This window comes from Panthera pardus, unplaced genomic scaffold (genome assembly GCF_024362965.1).
Source record: "Panthera pardus isolate Hobbes unplaced genomic scaffold, ASM2436296v1 HiC_scaffold_11, whole genome shotgun sequence".
In the NCBI taxonomy this organism is placed as follows: Eukaryota; Metazoa; Chordata; class Mammalia; order Carnivora; family Felidae; genus Panthera; species Panthera pardus.
Genome location: NW_026526666.1, coordinates 85,082,239 through 85,099,758, shown reverse-complemented (window position 1 = coordinate 85,099,758; position 17,520 = coordinate 85,082,239). Strand labels below are relative to the sequence as shown.

General features: G+C 37.6%; 1 protein-coding gene across 1 annotated transcript in view; it reads left to right on the top strand.

The window, feature by feature from the left end:
- Positions 1-13,428, top strand: part of YTHDF2 (YTH N6-methyladenosine RNA binding protein F2) — a 33,875-nt gene extending 20,447 nt beyond the window's left edge. Inside the window, exon 5 of the mRNA XM_019432464.2 lies at positions 12,580-13,428. Within this exon, the coding sequence (XP_019288009.1) occupies positions 12,580-12,603 (24 nt within the window). The 3' untranslated portion in view covers positions 12,604-13,428. The remainder of the gene's footprint in view (positions 1-12,579) is intronic.
- The last annotated feature ends 4,092 nt before the right edge of the window (positions 13,429-17,520 follow it).

Sequence of the window (17,520 nt, the reverse complement as noted above, 5' to 3'; positions counted from 1 at the left end):
TCTACTCTAACCTTGTTTAAGTTGCTGCTAATGACAGGCATCGGGAATAAGGAGGAACACAAGTAGCTCTGGCTATAATGTACACTGAAAAGCTTATAAAGTTGAATTGGAAGGTTTTGTTCTACCCCACTCTTTATTTTGTACATGAACTTGCAAGATTATCTCTATGTTTATTTTTGAGAGAGCATGAGTGGGAGGGGCTGAGTGAGACAGAATCTGAAGCATGCTCTGAGCTGTCAGTGCACAAAGCCCACGAACTGTGAGATCATGACCTGAGCCAAAGTTGGACACTCAAATGACTGAGCCACTGAGGTGCCACAAGATTATTTCTGTTTAGTGGGAGAGGCAGAACAAGCACCTAGACAAGTTCTTGGGTAATTCAAGTCATTTATGATAAATGTTACTTTACTTGGAATCCATAAGCCTGTAGAAGGATGAGGAGGGGAGCAGGGTGGACCTATGTGAGTGCTTCAGAGAATACACACAAAGATGGTAATAATTACTTACAGTCAAATTTGAGTCATCTGGAAAGTATTTGTAAAAATACTGATAACTGGGCTCTGCACCCAGACTTACTAAAGTAGAAATTTAATTTAGTAAGCTTCCTGGGCATTTTTTATGGGATTAAAAGTTGATGGAAGAGAAGTTTCTCAATTTACATAAATTACCATCTGTGAATACTTAAACTGCAGATTCTTGTTCTCTCTCACCTACTCAATAAGCATCTTTGGAGCCAAGGCCTTGGAATCTGCATTTTACCAGTTCTGTAGGTGACTCTCATATTTTTAAAGTTTGAGAACTTGTAGATTATGTATATCATTAGTCAGTGGTTTGTGTGCCTCTTACCTCAAGTTCCTCATGCATTTTTTTCTGCCAAATTTGGTTTCTAAAGTTTCTTTGTATTGTAGTCCTGTCTTCCCCCTCAAAAGTCTCTGTCTCAAGACTTTATCTTTAAAAGCAATGTTAGAATTCACCTGTGTCTGATAAGCCTGGCTGTGCCTTTCAGTACTGGGGTTGGGGTCTGTCTTAAGGCTGAAAGGATGATCTTTTGAGCAGTTTGCCCATTTTTTTTTTTAATTGAATTTTTTTTTTTTTTTTTTTTTTTTTTTTTTTTTTGGAGAGCCTGTGAGAGCTGGGGAGAGGTTCAGAGGGAGAAAGAGAATCTTAAGCAGGCTCCATGCTCAGCACAGAGCCCAATATAGGGCTTAATCCCATGACTCTGGAATCATGACCTGAGCTGAAATAAGAGTCACTCAACTGACTGAGCCACTCAGGCACCCCAGTTTGCCTTCCCCCCCCCTTTTTTTTTTTTAAGTTTATTTTGAGAGAGAGCCTGTGTGTGTGAGTGTAGAGGAAGAGAGAGAATCTGAAGCAGGCTCTGTGCTGTCAGTGCTTAACCAACTGAGCCACCCAGTCACCCCTGCCCATTTTTAATTTTTTTTTTTAAGTTTTATTTATTTTAGAGAGAGAGATTCAGCAGGGGAAGGGCAGAGAGAGAGGGAGACACAGAATCCAAAGCAGGCTCCAGGCTCTGAGCTGTCAGCACAGAGCCCGACAACGGGACTTGAACTTGTGGACCACGAGATCATGCCCTGAGCTAAAGTCGGATGCTCAACCAACTGAGCCACCCAGGTGCCCCTATCCCTGCCCTTTTTAAATCAGCTATCAATATTATGAGTCTCTAGTGAGTTGCCTATTTTTTTTTTTTTGTTCATTAAAAGGTGGCAGTCTCTTTGGCTTAATATCCTACATCTGTAACTTGATGCTATAATCCACTTTTTAGAGGCATTATGGCTCTAAGGGGGATTAACTTTTTTTTAATGAAACTTTTTTTTTTAAGTTTATTTTGGGAGTGAGTGCAAGCGGTAGGACAGCGAGAGAGGGAGAGAATCCCAAGCAGGCTTTGCACTCGATCTCACAAACTGCAAGATCATGACCTGAGTTGAAACTAAGAGTAGTTGGATGCTCAACTGACTGAGCCACCCAGGCGCCCTGAAACTTTTTTTTTTTTTTTTTTAAATGTTTGTTTATATATTTATTTTGAGAGCCAAGAGAGCAGGGGAGCCCAACTCAGGGCCAGACTCACTAACCGTGTGATCATGACTCTGGCCGAAATCAAGAGTTAGACACTCAACCGACTGAGCTACCTAGGTGCCCTGGCACATTAATTTTTTAGAGAGTTGTTAGATAAGATTTAACTACAAGATTTTGTGGCCACCAGCCATCTTGAAGTTGCCCAAAGTAAGATGTTTCAAGGCTGATTTTTAAAGGTGATCAGTTTTTTTCTTCAGATGGGGGAAGGGATTCTATAAAGTATGTTACATATTGTGGGCCTTAAATTATTTAGGTGTGTATACTAGGTTGATACTATTTATAGAGAGCATGAACCCTAGCTTCTGTGGTCTTGTTAATGTATCAAATGTATAGTAGCAGAAAGGCTAAGGACTCTAGAAGAAGATCTGATACCGTATCTACCACTACGATTAGAGCAAGTAAACTCTGAGTCTTAGTATTTTTTAAAAATCAGAAAAATACCATAATACTATTGTGTTGTTAAGATTAAATTATATATGAATTGTTTGCATATAGGTCTTCTATGAATGATTGTGATTTGTGGTATTAGGCATATACACATGTATGTATATATGCACATACTTTTGTTTATTTTAGATCATTCATTAAATTCTTCAACAACTTTTAGCATGGTACTTAATAGTGCTGAGTTTCTATTTTAGGGTCCAACCCTTAGAATACATGAAGAAGGCATGAGAGTAAAAGGGAGGTCAGTTAAGAGTTTGGCAAATTCCAGGTGAGAGATGACCATAGCTTGGACTAGAGAGGTATAAATGGAGGTGTTGAGGATGGTTACAGGAAATTTTTGGAGGTGGAGCTGGGGAATATCATCAGAATGCTGGAAGCATATTCTAATGACTACTTCATTCTGAATTTATCTGTCGAATGCAAAATATACTTGTACTGGGAACAGGAGGGGATTTGACAAGCTATTAAAAACTTATTTGTTTAATTGTATTCTGAAGTGTTTTGAGAAATTGGTTTTGTTGTGAAATTAGTTTCGGTTCAAATATAGGTTTTACTGGAAAGCCAAGGAGTGGTTCAGAGAGTATCAAGCCTGTCAAACCATTTCATTTGATTTGGAGCTAGTGTTTGCTAATTTTACTTTCAGTTAAGCTAAAAAATGTTAATGTATCATTTCTTTTACCCTTTGTTCTGTTATTAGTCAGCTTTATTATTCAGGTACTGAATATAGTGGATTATCTAGGCTTTTTACTTCTAACCCTTTTGGTAAAATGTGGATAGGAGTTCAGCTTCTAATTAGCAGTCTTGAAAAAATTTGATAGTAGGAAATGTTAAGGCATTAACTTCATCTTGTTGCTCATTTCCCAGAAATTCATTCCAAATAAGTATACATTTCTGTACCTGTAAAAACTTAACAGGGGTTGAGAAGGTAGAAGGTAAATATTTTTGGTAGAATAAGATTTATCTATCTTTAAAAATACATATGTTTTTTAAAGACTTTATTTTTAAGTGATGTCTACACCCAATGTGGGGCTCAGACTTACAACCCTGAGATCAAGAGTCTCATGCTCTACCAACTGAACCATCCAGCAGTGCCCAGTAGAAAATATTCTTAATAAAATACTATAGCTCAGCTTTAAATTGGAAAATTGATGGAAAATATTTTTATTCCCTCCACCTATAGATGGTGGAATATTGTATATAACTGTCATTAGGCTCGTTTAACTCATTCACAGCACCACAGACTACAAAGGTTGATTTCATAAGCCACATAAAGCCGTGAAAGTGATTTTTTTTTAACTTTTTGTTTTCTTATCAAATTTTTAAAATTTAGGTCTAATTGACACACAGTGTTACATTAGTGCAACATAGTGATTTGACTAGACAAGTCTATATGTTACACTCTGCTCACCACAAATGTGGCTACCACCTGTCACCATACAAGACTATTATAGTACCATTTGACTGTATTCCTTTTGCCATACATTTTATCCTCTTACTCATTCCATAACTGGAAGACTATCAGTCTCCTTCACTTATTTGCCTACTCCTCCCACCTCCCCTCTGGCAACCATCAGTTTGTTGTCTGTATTTATGGCTCTGTTTCTGCTTTTTGTCTTTTTATTCATTTGTTTTGTTTTTTTAGATTTTACATATAAGTGAATAAATCATATGGTATATGTCTCTGTAAAAGTGATTTTAGTATAGGGGCACCGAGGTGGCCCAGTCATTAAGCATCTGACTTTGGCTCAGGTCACGATCTCGCAGTTTAGTGAGTTCGAGCCCCTCATCGGGCTCTGTGCTGACAGCTCAGAGCCTGGAGCCTGCTTTGAATTCTGTATCTCCCTCTCTTTCTGTCCCTCCCCCACATGCACACTCTCTCTCTGTCTCTCAAAAACAAACATTAAAAAAATTTTTAAAAAGTCATTTTAGTACAATCACATTTTTTTCATGTTAGCCTATCAGCATTTTTTAATTTTCAGCCAGAGACACTGAAATTTCTGTTCTATCAAGGCCCCTGGGGACATAGGAAAATCAGTTGAGGGCTTATAAGTAAATTTAATTTGGGGGGTGAACATCAGATTTTAAAGTTAATAAAATCATAACCAACAAATAAATATATGCCTCAGTTGTGTTTCATGGCTTCTTAAAAGTGTAGGGAGTGGGGTGGTAGAAACATGAGAGAAGGGTATTAAGCTAAATGGAGGAAAAATGAGATCTATATGTATTCTAGGAAGAGTTTTCAAACGTGCAGATTTTAAGTAACATTGCCACCTTGTGGCTTTTAGGATATTTTTAGGAAATTTTGTGTTTTACAATAGTAGATGTAAAATGGGGAGGGGCTCAGGAGGGATGTGTGGTTACTTCTATTTAAGTGGCAGGCCAGATACTGAGGGCTAGAAACTTCTTCCCTTGGTTTACACTTTCTTACTATATTTAAATTTATTTCTTAAGACTGTTTCTTTAGTCTCTTCATTGTTCTTGTTGAGATGGTGGATTGATTCAGAGATTAGAATGAATGTCCTAATGGGGATTTTGGGGATGGGTGTGAATTCAGTAAGATCTTGCTCTACGATTTTCCTCTATTCTTTGTTTATTAGCAGCATAATATCCTAAAGCTCTAGGAATGCATGTATCTGCCCTTCTAGCATTTGGGCTGTTTTCTGGTTTAACTGGGACTTTATAATTAATTTTGTGTTTGTGCTTGAGGATCTTAGGTTTACCTCTCTGTGGACAGCAAATCCATGGCAAGAGCTTAACCTCGACTGACCGCTTCAGCCTGTTCTTAACACGGATATCCTTGTAACTGTCTAGCCTGTGGCTCTAGGAGCAGTAGGTTAAAAAAAGGGGTAGGCAGGTTCCACATGACAGTACCATGGGTGAAAAACAACTTGACTTACCACTTTCCCTGCTGCAGTGAGTCAGTAGCATCTTTATGTTAAAAGTTTGAGTGTTCCAACAAGACAAATGTATGTTTTGCTCATGGCAATTCTGGCTGGGAGTTGGACCCTTTTGCTTTTATGTGCTCTTCTCTCTTCCTTTTATTATATATCCACCATCACTTCCCTAGTTCCCCCATCCTTTGCTTTTTATTTTTACTAGGGTAGGATTGGTTGATTAGAAATGTCAATAAATACAGCTGATTTACAAGTGAAGCCCTTTGACCATAAATTGTCAAAGCATTTAGTGGAATTGTTCTCAGTGGTAATAGGAAATAGTCATAAAAGTGAAAGCTGCTGTAAGAGAAGTCTTCTGTTTTTAATGTTTACTTATTTTTGAGAGAGAGCACAAGTGGAGGAGGGGCAGAGAGATAGGGAGACACACACTCCGAAGCAAGCTCCAGGCTCTGAGCTGTCAGCACAGAGCCCGATGTGGGGCTTGAACTCACAAGCTGTGGAGATCATGACCTCAGCTGAAGTTGGAAGCTTAACAAACTGAGCCACCCAGGTGCCCCGGAGAGTAAAAGAGAAGTCTTCTATAGAAACCTAAAGGGTTTTATTTTATTTATTTTTATTTTTTAAAGTTTATTTTATTTGTTTATTTTGAGAGAGAGTACAGGGAAGGGGGGGGAGAGAAAGAGAATATCCCAAGCAGGCTCCCAAGACAGTGCACTGTCACTGCAGAGCCCGACGTGGGGCTGGAACTGAGAAACCACGAGATCATGACCTGAGCTGAAATTAAGAGTCAGACACTTAATCAACTGAGCTGCCCAGGTGCCCTGAAGCCTAAAAGGTTTTAATGTCCAAAAGCGTATAGAAATATGATGGTCTTTGTGTTAGAACCTTCTCTGTCTTCTTTTCTCATTCTAAAAGACTTGTAAAAAGCTGCTAGGTGTAAACTTTTTGGTTTTTTATACTCTTTTTAAAAAATTATTATTATTATTTTTAAGTGATTTCTACACCCAGGGTGGGGCTTGAATTCACAACCCTGAGATCAAGAGTTGCATGCTCTGTTGACTGAGCCAGCCAGGCACCCCTATTTTAATTTTTGCTAAAATACCCTGTGTTTAATGACTCAATGTAGGTCTCAGGAAAAACTCATTTCAAAGTTTTGTGAATTATTAAACATAACTTTTAGGGTAGTCACTCTTTGCAGAAGAATAAATGAAGACTGTCATTTTCTTCCCATTTTTATTAACTTTACTTTGAAATAATTTCAAACTTCGAGAAATTTCAAGAATAGTACACAAATGCCTGTATACTCTTCACCCAGATTTGCCAGTGTATTGTTTTGCCCCATTTACTTTATCGTTCTCTTTGGAGATACATGTGTAATTTTCTGACCATTTGAGAGTAAATTGCAGCTAGATCCATTTCTTAATATTTTGCTGTTTAATTGCTAAAAACAACATGCACTTAAAACCACAGCACAGTTATCAACATCAGGAAGTTTAACATTGACACACAATACCGTTATCTACAGATCTTATTTATATTTTACCAGTAAATCTTAATGTCCTTGATAGCCATTTTTTAGTGGTCCAGATTCCAGTCCAGAATCTTCTAGTTTTCATGTCTTTTTGGTCTTTTTTTTTTTTTTTTTTTAACATTTATTTTTGAGACAGAGACAGAGCATGAATGGGGGAGGGTCAGAGAGAGAGGGAGACACAGAATCCGAAGCAGGCTCCAGGCTCTGAGTTGTCAGCACAGAGCCTGACGCGGGGCTCGAACCCAACAAACAGTGAGATCGTGACCTGAGGTGAGATTATGACCTCAGCTGAAGTCAGACGCCTAACTGACTGAGCCACCCAGGTGCCCCTATGGTGTTTATTTTTGCAGGATGTCCTTCAGTTTGTCTAAGGTTTCCTCATTATGGACATCGTGATTGTGGTTCTGGCAGGAATTACAGAAGTGATTTCGTGTCCTCAGTGCCTCACATTAGAAGACAGTTTATTCCATCACTGGGAATGTTAATTTTGATCACTTATTTAAAATGTCATCAAGTTCTCGAGGATAAAGCTATTTTTCTTTTAATTGCGAAAATAGTTTGAGATTGTAAACATCTTATTCCTCATCAAATTTTCACTCTTTAGTTTTAGCATCCATTGCTGATCGTTGCCTAATTCAGATATTACTATGATAGTTTACTTATTATATTAAGGTTATGTAATGCTCTAATTGTCACAGATTTGGGCAGTGGGAAGCCCTTCAAGATTCCACTGCTTCTGTTTCCAATCTATAATTTTTTAATGAAAATATTTAATTTTGATTTATTATTATTTTTTTTATTTTTAAGTAATCTCTACACCCAGCATGGGGTTCAAACTCACAACCCCAAGATCAAAAATTGCAAAGTTGCATACTCTACGGACTGAGCCAGCAAGGCACCCTAATGAAAATGTGTTTAAAATCTAGTATTTAAAATCCTGTGAATTGTTTTTTTATTGGTGCTAAATTTATTTTACTTTCAAGGTAGTGTGATGTGAATGCTTAAATATCTTTATAATCTCTGAGAAGATGGATGTTATCTTTATTATTTGTAAATATATAAGCTTAATTTTCGTGTATACATCAAAGCTGTATTTGGAAGTAGAACACCAGTTAATTCAGCTTGCTGAATTGTATCAGTGTGATGTTTTCTTGATGTTGATCAGGAGATTAAGACCACTAATGTCATGTATTTGTATGTAATTTGTGTAATTTAAAATAAACCTGGCATACAGGTTTACGTTAGGACAGAAGTTTGTACTTGCCTTCTTGGTATCATTGTGTAGTTAAGATTCAGGAATAGTTTTATATTGTATTTGGCAAAACTGAGCAGATATTTGTGGGACTTAGCACATTATGAAGAAGAAAAGACTTATTAGTTTTAAAAATCTGATGATGCAGTAAGTGCAATTGCAAAATGCTGGTTTGAGTTTCTTCTGACTAAATACTGTAAATGCTGTTACTAAGCATGCTGATAAACTTACATATAACTGTATTAGGAAAAAACAGATTTAGCAATGTCTAGGGTTTTTTTTGATGATTACATGATATGTATACACACACAAATATATATATCTTTTTTTGTTGTTGTTTAAGTCCAAGTTAGTTAACATATAGTGTAATAATGATTTCAGGAATAGAATTTAGTGATTCATCACTTACTTATAACACCCAGTGCTCATCCCAGCAAGTGTCCTCCTTATGTCCCTTGCCCATTTAGCCCATACCCCCACCCAGTACCCCTTCAGCAACCTTCAGTATGTTCTCTGTATTTGAGTCTCTTACGTTTTGTCTCCCTCTGTTTTTATATTATTTTTGCTTCCTTTCCTTTATATTTATTCATTCTGTATCTTAAATTCCACATGAGTGAAATCATATGATATTTGTCTTTTTCTGACTTATTTCGCTTAGCATGATACACCCTAGCTCTATCCATGTTGTTGCAAATGTCAAGATTTCATTCCTTTTGATCACCAAGTAATGTTTCATTGTGTATATGTACCATATCTTTATCCATTCATTCATTCGTTGCTGGACATTTGGGCTCTTGCCATAGTTTGGTTATTGTCAGTCGTGCTGCTATAAACATTGGGGTGCATGTGCCCCTTCCAAACAGCACTTCTGTATCCTTTGGATAAATACCTAGCAGTGTAATTGCTGGCTCATAGGGTAGGTCTATTTTTAATTTTTTGAGGAACCTTCCTACTGTTTTCCAAAGTGGCTGTACCAGTTTGCATTCCTAGCAAATTCTAGTTTTTCTAATTTAGCAGTACAGTTTGGGGTACATACGTTTATTTGTATTCCTAGGGGTTACATTATATTAAAATAAGAGATAGTAGGCAGAATTTTTTTCCTGGTTTTATTGAGATGTAATTGACATAACAACATTGTATTAGTTTAAAGGTATACAGTGTAATGATTAGATATAAATGATTGCCACAATAAGTTAACATCTGTCACTTGACGTAGTTAATGATTTGTTTTCTTGTGATGAGCACCAGAATTTTATTTAAAAGTCATCTGTAGCGAAGGTGCTTGGGTGGCTCTGTCAGTTAAGCATTGGACTTTGGCTCAGGTTATGATCTCATGGTTCGTGGGTTCGGGCCCCGCCTTGGGCTCTGTGCTGAGTCAGTTCAGAGCTGGAGTCTGTTTCAGATCCTGTGTCTCCTTCTCTCTCTGCCACCCTCCCCCCCCCCCCCCCACCCCTGCTCATGCTCTGTTTTTCTCTGTCTCTCAAAAATGAATAAATATTAAAAATAAATAAATGTCAGCTGTAGCCTGTTACCTATTGCTAAATTCATAAGTAGTTTGTGAGTGAGGTTAGTTGAAGACCTATTATTTGCTTTGTAGGAGCTCTTGATTGAGTTGGGACTAATTTTACATAAAACAATAATGCAATTTAATTTTTTAATTGTGGGTGCAGATTTTACAAGGATAGTACAAGCTGTGGTAGTTAAGTATCAAGGAAGGAAGGGGTTCATGGGTTCAAGCCCCACGTTGGGCTCTGTGCTGACAGCTTGGAACCTGGAGCCTGCTTCAGATTCTGTGTCTCCCTCTGCCCTTCCCCTGCTCGTGTGCAGTATCTCTGTCTCTCTCTAAAATAAACATTAAAAAACAAAAACAAAAGAAAAATCCAGATTTTCTGAAGCCCAAGGGTAGATTTTGGTCCATAATAGAAGACAGGTTATTAGGTAAATCGTATCCATCCAAATTATGAAGGATAAAACCAGGTAGATGAGCTTAAAATTAATGAGAAGTGAAGTGCTGTTTAAAGTTTGACTTACGGGGCGCCTGGGTGGCTCAGTCAGTTGAGCGTCCAACTTTGGCTCAGGTCATGATCTCACAGTCCGTGAGTTTGAGCCCTGTGTCAGGCTCTGTGCTGACATGACAGCTCGGAGCCTGGAGCCTGCTTCGGATTCTGTATCTCCCTCTCTCTCTGCCCCTCCCCCGCTTATGCTCTGTCTCTTTCTCTCTGTGTCAAAAATAAATAAACAATAAAGCTTGACTTTGGTCAACTGCAGAGATTTTTTTTTTAATTGCAATTTCCTATTATAACCAGTATGTTTATTACCAAAACTTTGGAAGATTATACAGGAAGGGCAAGAAAATGAGGGGAATCAAAACTTTTGAGGTCTTTTTTGTGTTGGACTGAATTTCTTATTCTTTTTTTTTTTTTTAATTTTTTTTTAATGTTTTATTTATGAGACAGAGAGAGACAGAGCATGAACGGGGGTGGGTCAGAGAGAGAGGGAGACACAGAATCCGAAACAAGCTCCAGGCTCTGAGCTGTCAGCACAGAGCCCGACGTGGGGCTCGAACCCATGGACCGTGAGATCATGACCTGAGCCGAAGTCGGACGCTCAACTGACTGAGCCACCCAGGCGCCCCCTGAATTTCTTATTCTTGAATTGGGTTTAATTTCAAGAGATAGGAGTGTATGGGTGAGTTATTTTATTAAATTTGAAATGTCACAATGTCTTAAATAATATCCCAGGAGCACCTGGGTGGTTCAGTCAGTTAGTTAAGCCTCTGACTTTGACTCAGTTCATAATCTCACAGTTTGTGAGTTTGAGCCCCGCATGAGGCTCCGCACTGACAGTGACAGCCTGGTTGGTATTCTCTCTCTGCCCCTGCCCTACCCTGCGCACTCTCTCTCTCAAAATAAATAAATAAAACTTATATAATCTCCATCCATCCATCCATCCATCCATCCATCCCACATCTTGGTATGTTGGTGAGTTTATCCCTGAATTCCAGATATGTGAAATGGAACATCAGAAATAGGTAACTTGGTACCTGGGTGGCTCAGTGGGTTAAGTGTCCCAACTCATAATCTCTGCTCAGGTCTTGATCTCAGCATTGTGAGTTCAAGCCCTGCATTGGGCTCTATGCTGAGTGTCTATTTAAAGAAAAAGATAACTGCTCTTAATACTGTTTTTATATCTATGGGTTAATTTAGTGGTGGGGGTAGTCTGTTCATCACAAAGCTTCACTTTGTTGATTTTTATATAAATATTTGTAATAACTTGTTGTAGAGAAAGAGCCTATATAGTCGTATATAGCCCTAGGTTTGAATCTTGGTTCTTATTAGGTAATCCTGGTCAAGTAAATTTTTTGAACTTTAGTTTTCTTATCTCAGGAATAATAGCCTTTACAGGGTGGTTATGAAGATCATTATTACGTACAGTGTCTGGAACATGGAATCCCATAAGTGATAGTTGCTGTTCTTAGTAGGAATCGTATTTACCATGGGGTAGATGGGAGCAGATGATTGATTCTACTCCAACAGATTGATGAATCAAGTAATAAGTTCAGGCCTTGTGCTTCTTAATGTTTTTGCTTTTAAAAGGCACATGGATTGAATCATAGTTTAAAAAATTCTAATACATGAGGTAGTGTGTGAAATGGGAGGCTGTTTAGGATAAATTTATGAAAGGCACATAAAGAATGATTTTTACTAAGAAATGAGCATGTAGATTTTTTTCAGGGAAAACTTAAGTATTGCAGTCAATTTTCAAAATTCTGTCTCTAAGTGGATTTTAAACTGTCCCTAGGGGTTAAGAGGATAATTTTCTTTCTTGCTATGGACTAAGAGCTTTCTGTATGTCAGTCCATTAATTCGTCCACAGTCTTGTGAGATATGTATCCTCATTTCATAAAAGAAGGAAATTGAAACCTGTGAATATGCCTAGAGCCTTAGGACTAGTATAGGATGACTCTAGTACTGTTAGGTGTTCTTTTTTTTTTTTTTTTTTTAAGTATTCCTTATATGCTGCTTTCCTTCTTTAGGCTTTTGATTATGTTTGAATTACTTCCAGTGGTTCATATTTTGGGGAAATGACAAGTATTAGCCTAAACCAACTATAGTTGGAAAACAAATCTGCTCAGTCATGTCAGAAATTTTAAAGTCAAAAACATTTTTTTTTATTAATTGGTGTGATTGAGTGTTACTACTTTGGTTTAAAATACAGGAAATAAAAGTTTTTATTTGTAAGGAATATTCTATCTAGCACAAATAACTAAATTTCTATTGAATTGTTTATAAAGTTCTAATTTTTAAGCATGTTCAGATAAGTTTTAACTAATGATTTCAATTTTTTTTTAACCTCTGTAGGAACGTCAAGGTCGTGGCAAATAAAAGGCAGTTCTCCACAGACTGCAGCAACGGTTGCATCTGCATATCCTAAGAGGAAAAAAATGACCTTCAAGAGAATTAGGACTTTTTTCTTAATCTCATTGACTTCAGAGACGATTGCAGACTTGCAGTTTAAGTATTGGAATTTCACAAAAGACATAGGACTTAACTGGAAAATGAAAAAAAAAAGAAAAAGAAAAAACTAAACAAAAAATCCCTCTAGGTAGTTTAGGTGAAAAATGTCCCTTTTATTTTGGCTTTGGTTGTGATTTCAGAGCATAATGCTTTGTTTTTTTGTCTTTTTACTATGTTTTTCGGATTTTAAAGTCCGTAAGTGCATACAGTTTTCTCTAATTTTTAAACCCTTTCCTCTCCCCATTTTGACATTTGCACTTGGAGAACACTTGAGTTTCGAAGATTTTGGGCCTCCACCCCAGAAAGTGGGAATTTGGTTTTTCCCCTTCCGAACTGGAAGAACATTTTTATGAAGAATTTTTGTCTTGGAGAATTTAACAGTGTTACCCAAGGTTGTGTCTTTAAGGGTGGTTCATTTTCTCTGACCCTTTGTTACTCAAAGTAAACTACTAGGAGTCCTAAGAAATTTTCTGTTCTTGTACATTATACTGATTAAGTCAGGATTAATTTGATTTCAAAGCTAAGAACAGTGGTAAAAATTTGTTTACAGAAATGCATTTTGGAAGAGAAAAATATTGTAAAACGTGTAGTGAATGTTTCTTCAGTTTCTTGTTCAGCCAATGAGGAAAGGGCATTGCCTTTCTTTTTACCATTAATCACTTCTCAATAAACGTGAGATCCTGTTGAGCATCACTTCTAGTACCATTTATTAGTATGATTTGAGTCTACTATCTTTAATGAAAGATTTGGAATGTAAGGACTTTTAAGAGGTGAGATGGCAACTATGTTTAGAAAGTTTGCTGAAATGAAATAGTTCAGGTTTGCTTTTGTATCCGGGACCTCTGTAAAGAAAAACGTGGGCCAGAATTCATAATGCTTCCCAGAGAAGGTAGAGCCATTGGGAAATCATTCAGCAAATATTTGTGAGTGCTTATTAGGTGCCAGGCACTTGTCTAACCCTGTAGAAATCTGGCCAGATAGCTTATAATTTTATTTGCAAAGTAGGTAGAGTCCAGTATCAAGGATTCTAAGTGTTTAATTTGAAATGTGGCTTATCTAAAGAGTAATTCATGTGGATGCAGGTCCAAGCATAAATCCCAGTAAGGCTTGGGTCTTTGTGAACCATAAAAACATAATGGTATTTGGTTCATCTTTGTTTATTTCCCAAGGTTTGGGGCTTCTCTGCCTTAAAGAGTTTAAGCCCTTGGGGTGCCTGGCTGGCTCAGTTGGTAGAACATGGGACTCTTGATCTCCAGGTCGTGAGTTTGAGCTCTACGTTGGGTGTAGAAATTACTTCAAAAAATGAAATAAATAAGTAAAAGATTTTTAGTTCTTAAGATGTCCCAGTTGTGCTAAATGTGTGTTAAATGTGTGAAAACTCATGTAATAAGAAAAGGTACTGAAAATGGGTTTTAATGATGTTGGACAGTGTTTTGTCCTCAAAAGACTTACTCATTTGGCTATTCTACACAGCCCAGGCTACTAAATATAGGATGTGATAAAAGTAATAATGCTAATTAGCGACTAGCGTTATAGTTGTCACTTCGAGTTGAGAACTTTTCTCTGCTTGAGGCACAGTACAGTATACGTAGGTATTCCTGTTTGCCAAACTTTTTCTAAAATACATTTCACCCAAAATTGGGGAGTCCTTTGCTCAGTTTGAAGATGCCCAATTTCTGAATTTAGAAATTTAACATTCATTGTTTACAGTTTTAGTTCAAACTTCTGTGACATGTAGAGCACTACCATGGGCTTAATTGTCCAGTATTTCACCTTCAAAAGGGGAAATATCCTGAGAAAAGCAAATTCAAGAGCAATTTTACTTTCATTTTTCTACCTTGTGTTCAAGTTGGATATGAGATTATTCAGGATGTTGTTTTTGCAATTTGAAATGTAAGTTTAAGCCAGTGCTTCCCAGTTTTTCTTTTCACGTCATAGGAAATACTGGAATGATTTTGGGGGCAAACTGAAAGGAATTTGGAGCCTCTCTAAAGGCTGCTCACCTAGGTCTCCCTGAGGGTTGAGAAGGTCCACATGTTGGATTTGTGTATTTAAAAAAACCACACACACACACACACACACACACACACACACACACACACACACAGGCTTTCTTTTGTAGTATAAAAAACGAGATTATGTTCACTCTATAAGTTTGGTCCAAAAGTTGGTTTGATGAAGAACCCCCAGTGCAGCTAAAATGAATTATCTTACTTGCCAATGACCACTTTGCCAGTGGAAATTGTTGACTTTTGATAATTGCCCTCAGTGCTTTATTTTGTTCTGTCATTTGTGTATGTAAGATTTTGGATAGCCATGTTTCTCCTTTGTTGAGGGGGAACTGAACAGTCTTTTTATGTTTATTTTTGAGAGGGAAAGGGAGAGATACACAGTATGTGAGCGGGGGAAGGGCAGAGAGACACAGAATCTGTAGCGGGCTCCAAGCTCTGAGCTGTCAGCACAGAGCCCAAAATGGGGCTCAAACTTACGTACTGCGAGATCATGACCAGAGCCGAAGTTGGACACTTAACCGACTGAGCCACCCAGGCGCCCCGGGAACTGAACAATCTTACCACACATACCAGTGTTGATTCAAAGCATTCTGACTTTTAAGATGAACAAAATGCATAAATCTTAAATTCACTCAATTTAATCTTAGTCACATTTGATTGGCTACTTTCCCCTAACATAATTCCATTAAAAAAAAAAAAAAAACAACAAAACACTTACTTTGGAATAATTTTAGACTTTTGTCAAAATAGTACCAAGAGTTCTCGTACACCCTTCACTCGACTTTCCCCAAACTGTCAACGTTTTACATAACCATAGTACAATTATCAAAAAACTAAATACTGATAGAGTACTATTAACCTATGGATTGTGCCAGTTGTCCAAGGAATGTCCCTTTTTCTCTGGCTCAGCATCCAGTCCATGATTCCATATTACATTAGTTGTCTTTAGGCCTCTAGCCTGTGAGTTCTTCGATCTTACCTTTTATGATTGACACTGGAGAGAACTGGCCAAGTATTTTATAGAATACCCCTTGCGTTGGATTTGTCTGCTATTTTCTCACTATTAGATTGAGGGTTTTTTGGGCAAGAATACCAAAAGAGTTCTGTGCCCTTCTCACTGCATTGTATTAACAAACATGATGTCCGTATGTCTTACTACTGTTGACTTTGATCACTTAGTGTTTAAGGTAGTGTCTGCCATACTGTTCCACTGTAGTTACTGATTTCCCCTTTGTAATTAATAAGTAACTTGAGTATACTTTAAAACTATCAGTCTTGGGTTCACTGATTTTGACATCTGGATTGTTACTGCCTGTATTACTGTGGCATTTGCCACATGTTTATTCACTATGCGTATTTTACATTTATACCAACTAGAATCCTATAAGGAGGAGCTGTCTTCCCCATTTTTTAAAAATTGTATCAGTGTGGACTCAGGGGTATTTAATTCCATGGGTCAGTGCTGTCATTTACTCTGTTGCACAAATTGTCCCAGCTTTGGCAATTGGGAGCTCCTTTATTATTTTTTAAATACTTATTTTGAAGACAGCATGCATGCAAGCAGGGGAGGGGCAGAGAGAGGGAGAAAGAATCCCAAGCGGGTTCTGCACTGTCAGTGCAGAGTGTGATGCTGGGCTCAATCTCATAAATCATGAGACCATGACCTGAGCCCAAATCAAGAGTAGGATGCTTAACCAACTGAGCCACCCAGGCTCCCCTTTTCTATCCTTTTCATAGCAATGTATAAATCTTCTGGAGTTACGGAGAGAACTTTCACTTGGCATCATGGTTCACCCAGAGTGAGGCCCAGTAAATGTGGGTTGGTTTGTGGCCTTCCATAATTTTTACTTTTGGCCTTGTAAATAGAGACCCCAAATGTTGGAAGAACTATTTTCCACCCCACCTAACTTATTTTTCAGAGATTTTTCTACCTGCATGAAAATAAATGAGTACTAAAATTTTCTGTATTTCATGAGTTAATATGGCATTTGGATACTGCCAATTCTTTTGACTCTTGTTTGAAAAATGATTTATAGACAGTCCCTGACTTAGGATGTTTTGACTTAAGATTTTTCAACTTTACACTGGTGCACAAGTGATAGGCATTCAGTAGAAATCATACTTTGAATTTTGATATTTTCCTAGGCTAGCATTATGCCGGAAGAAAGATACTTTCTCCTGGTGCTGGGCAGCACAGCTGGTGTGACTGCCAGTCCCATCACATGATCAGGAGGGTAAACAACTGATATACACTTAAACCATTTAGCGCCCACACAACCGTTTTGTTTTTCACTTTCTGTAAAGTATTCAGTAAATTATATGAGGTATCCAACACTTTAAGATAGGCTTTATGTTAGATGATTTTGCTCAACTATAGGCTAATGGAAGTGTTCTCAGCACATTTAAGGTATGCTAGGTAAAACTATCATAGGTTAAGTGTATTAAATGTACTTTTAAGGATATTTTCAACTTGATGGATTTATCAGGAGGATCTAACCCCATCAGAAGTTGAGGAAGATGTGTATTTGAAATGTTTGTGTCATGAATGTAGGACCCTTCTGATAAAGAGTAATAGTGTCCCTAGGATTCTGATAGGTTTTTTTTTTTTTTTTTGCCTTGGAAAGTAATGCCACTTTGAATGAATAACTGTGTCATTCATCTTTAGTGGTTTCTAGGCAGCTGGTGACACTCCTTACTTCTGAGAAGCCTTCCTTTAGAACCGTTATGTTACAGTAGCTGCTGGGCTTGCGTGTGGAACGCTGACGTCATTGTG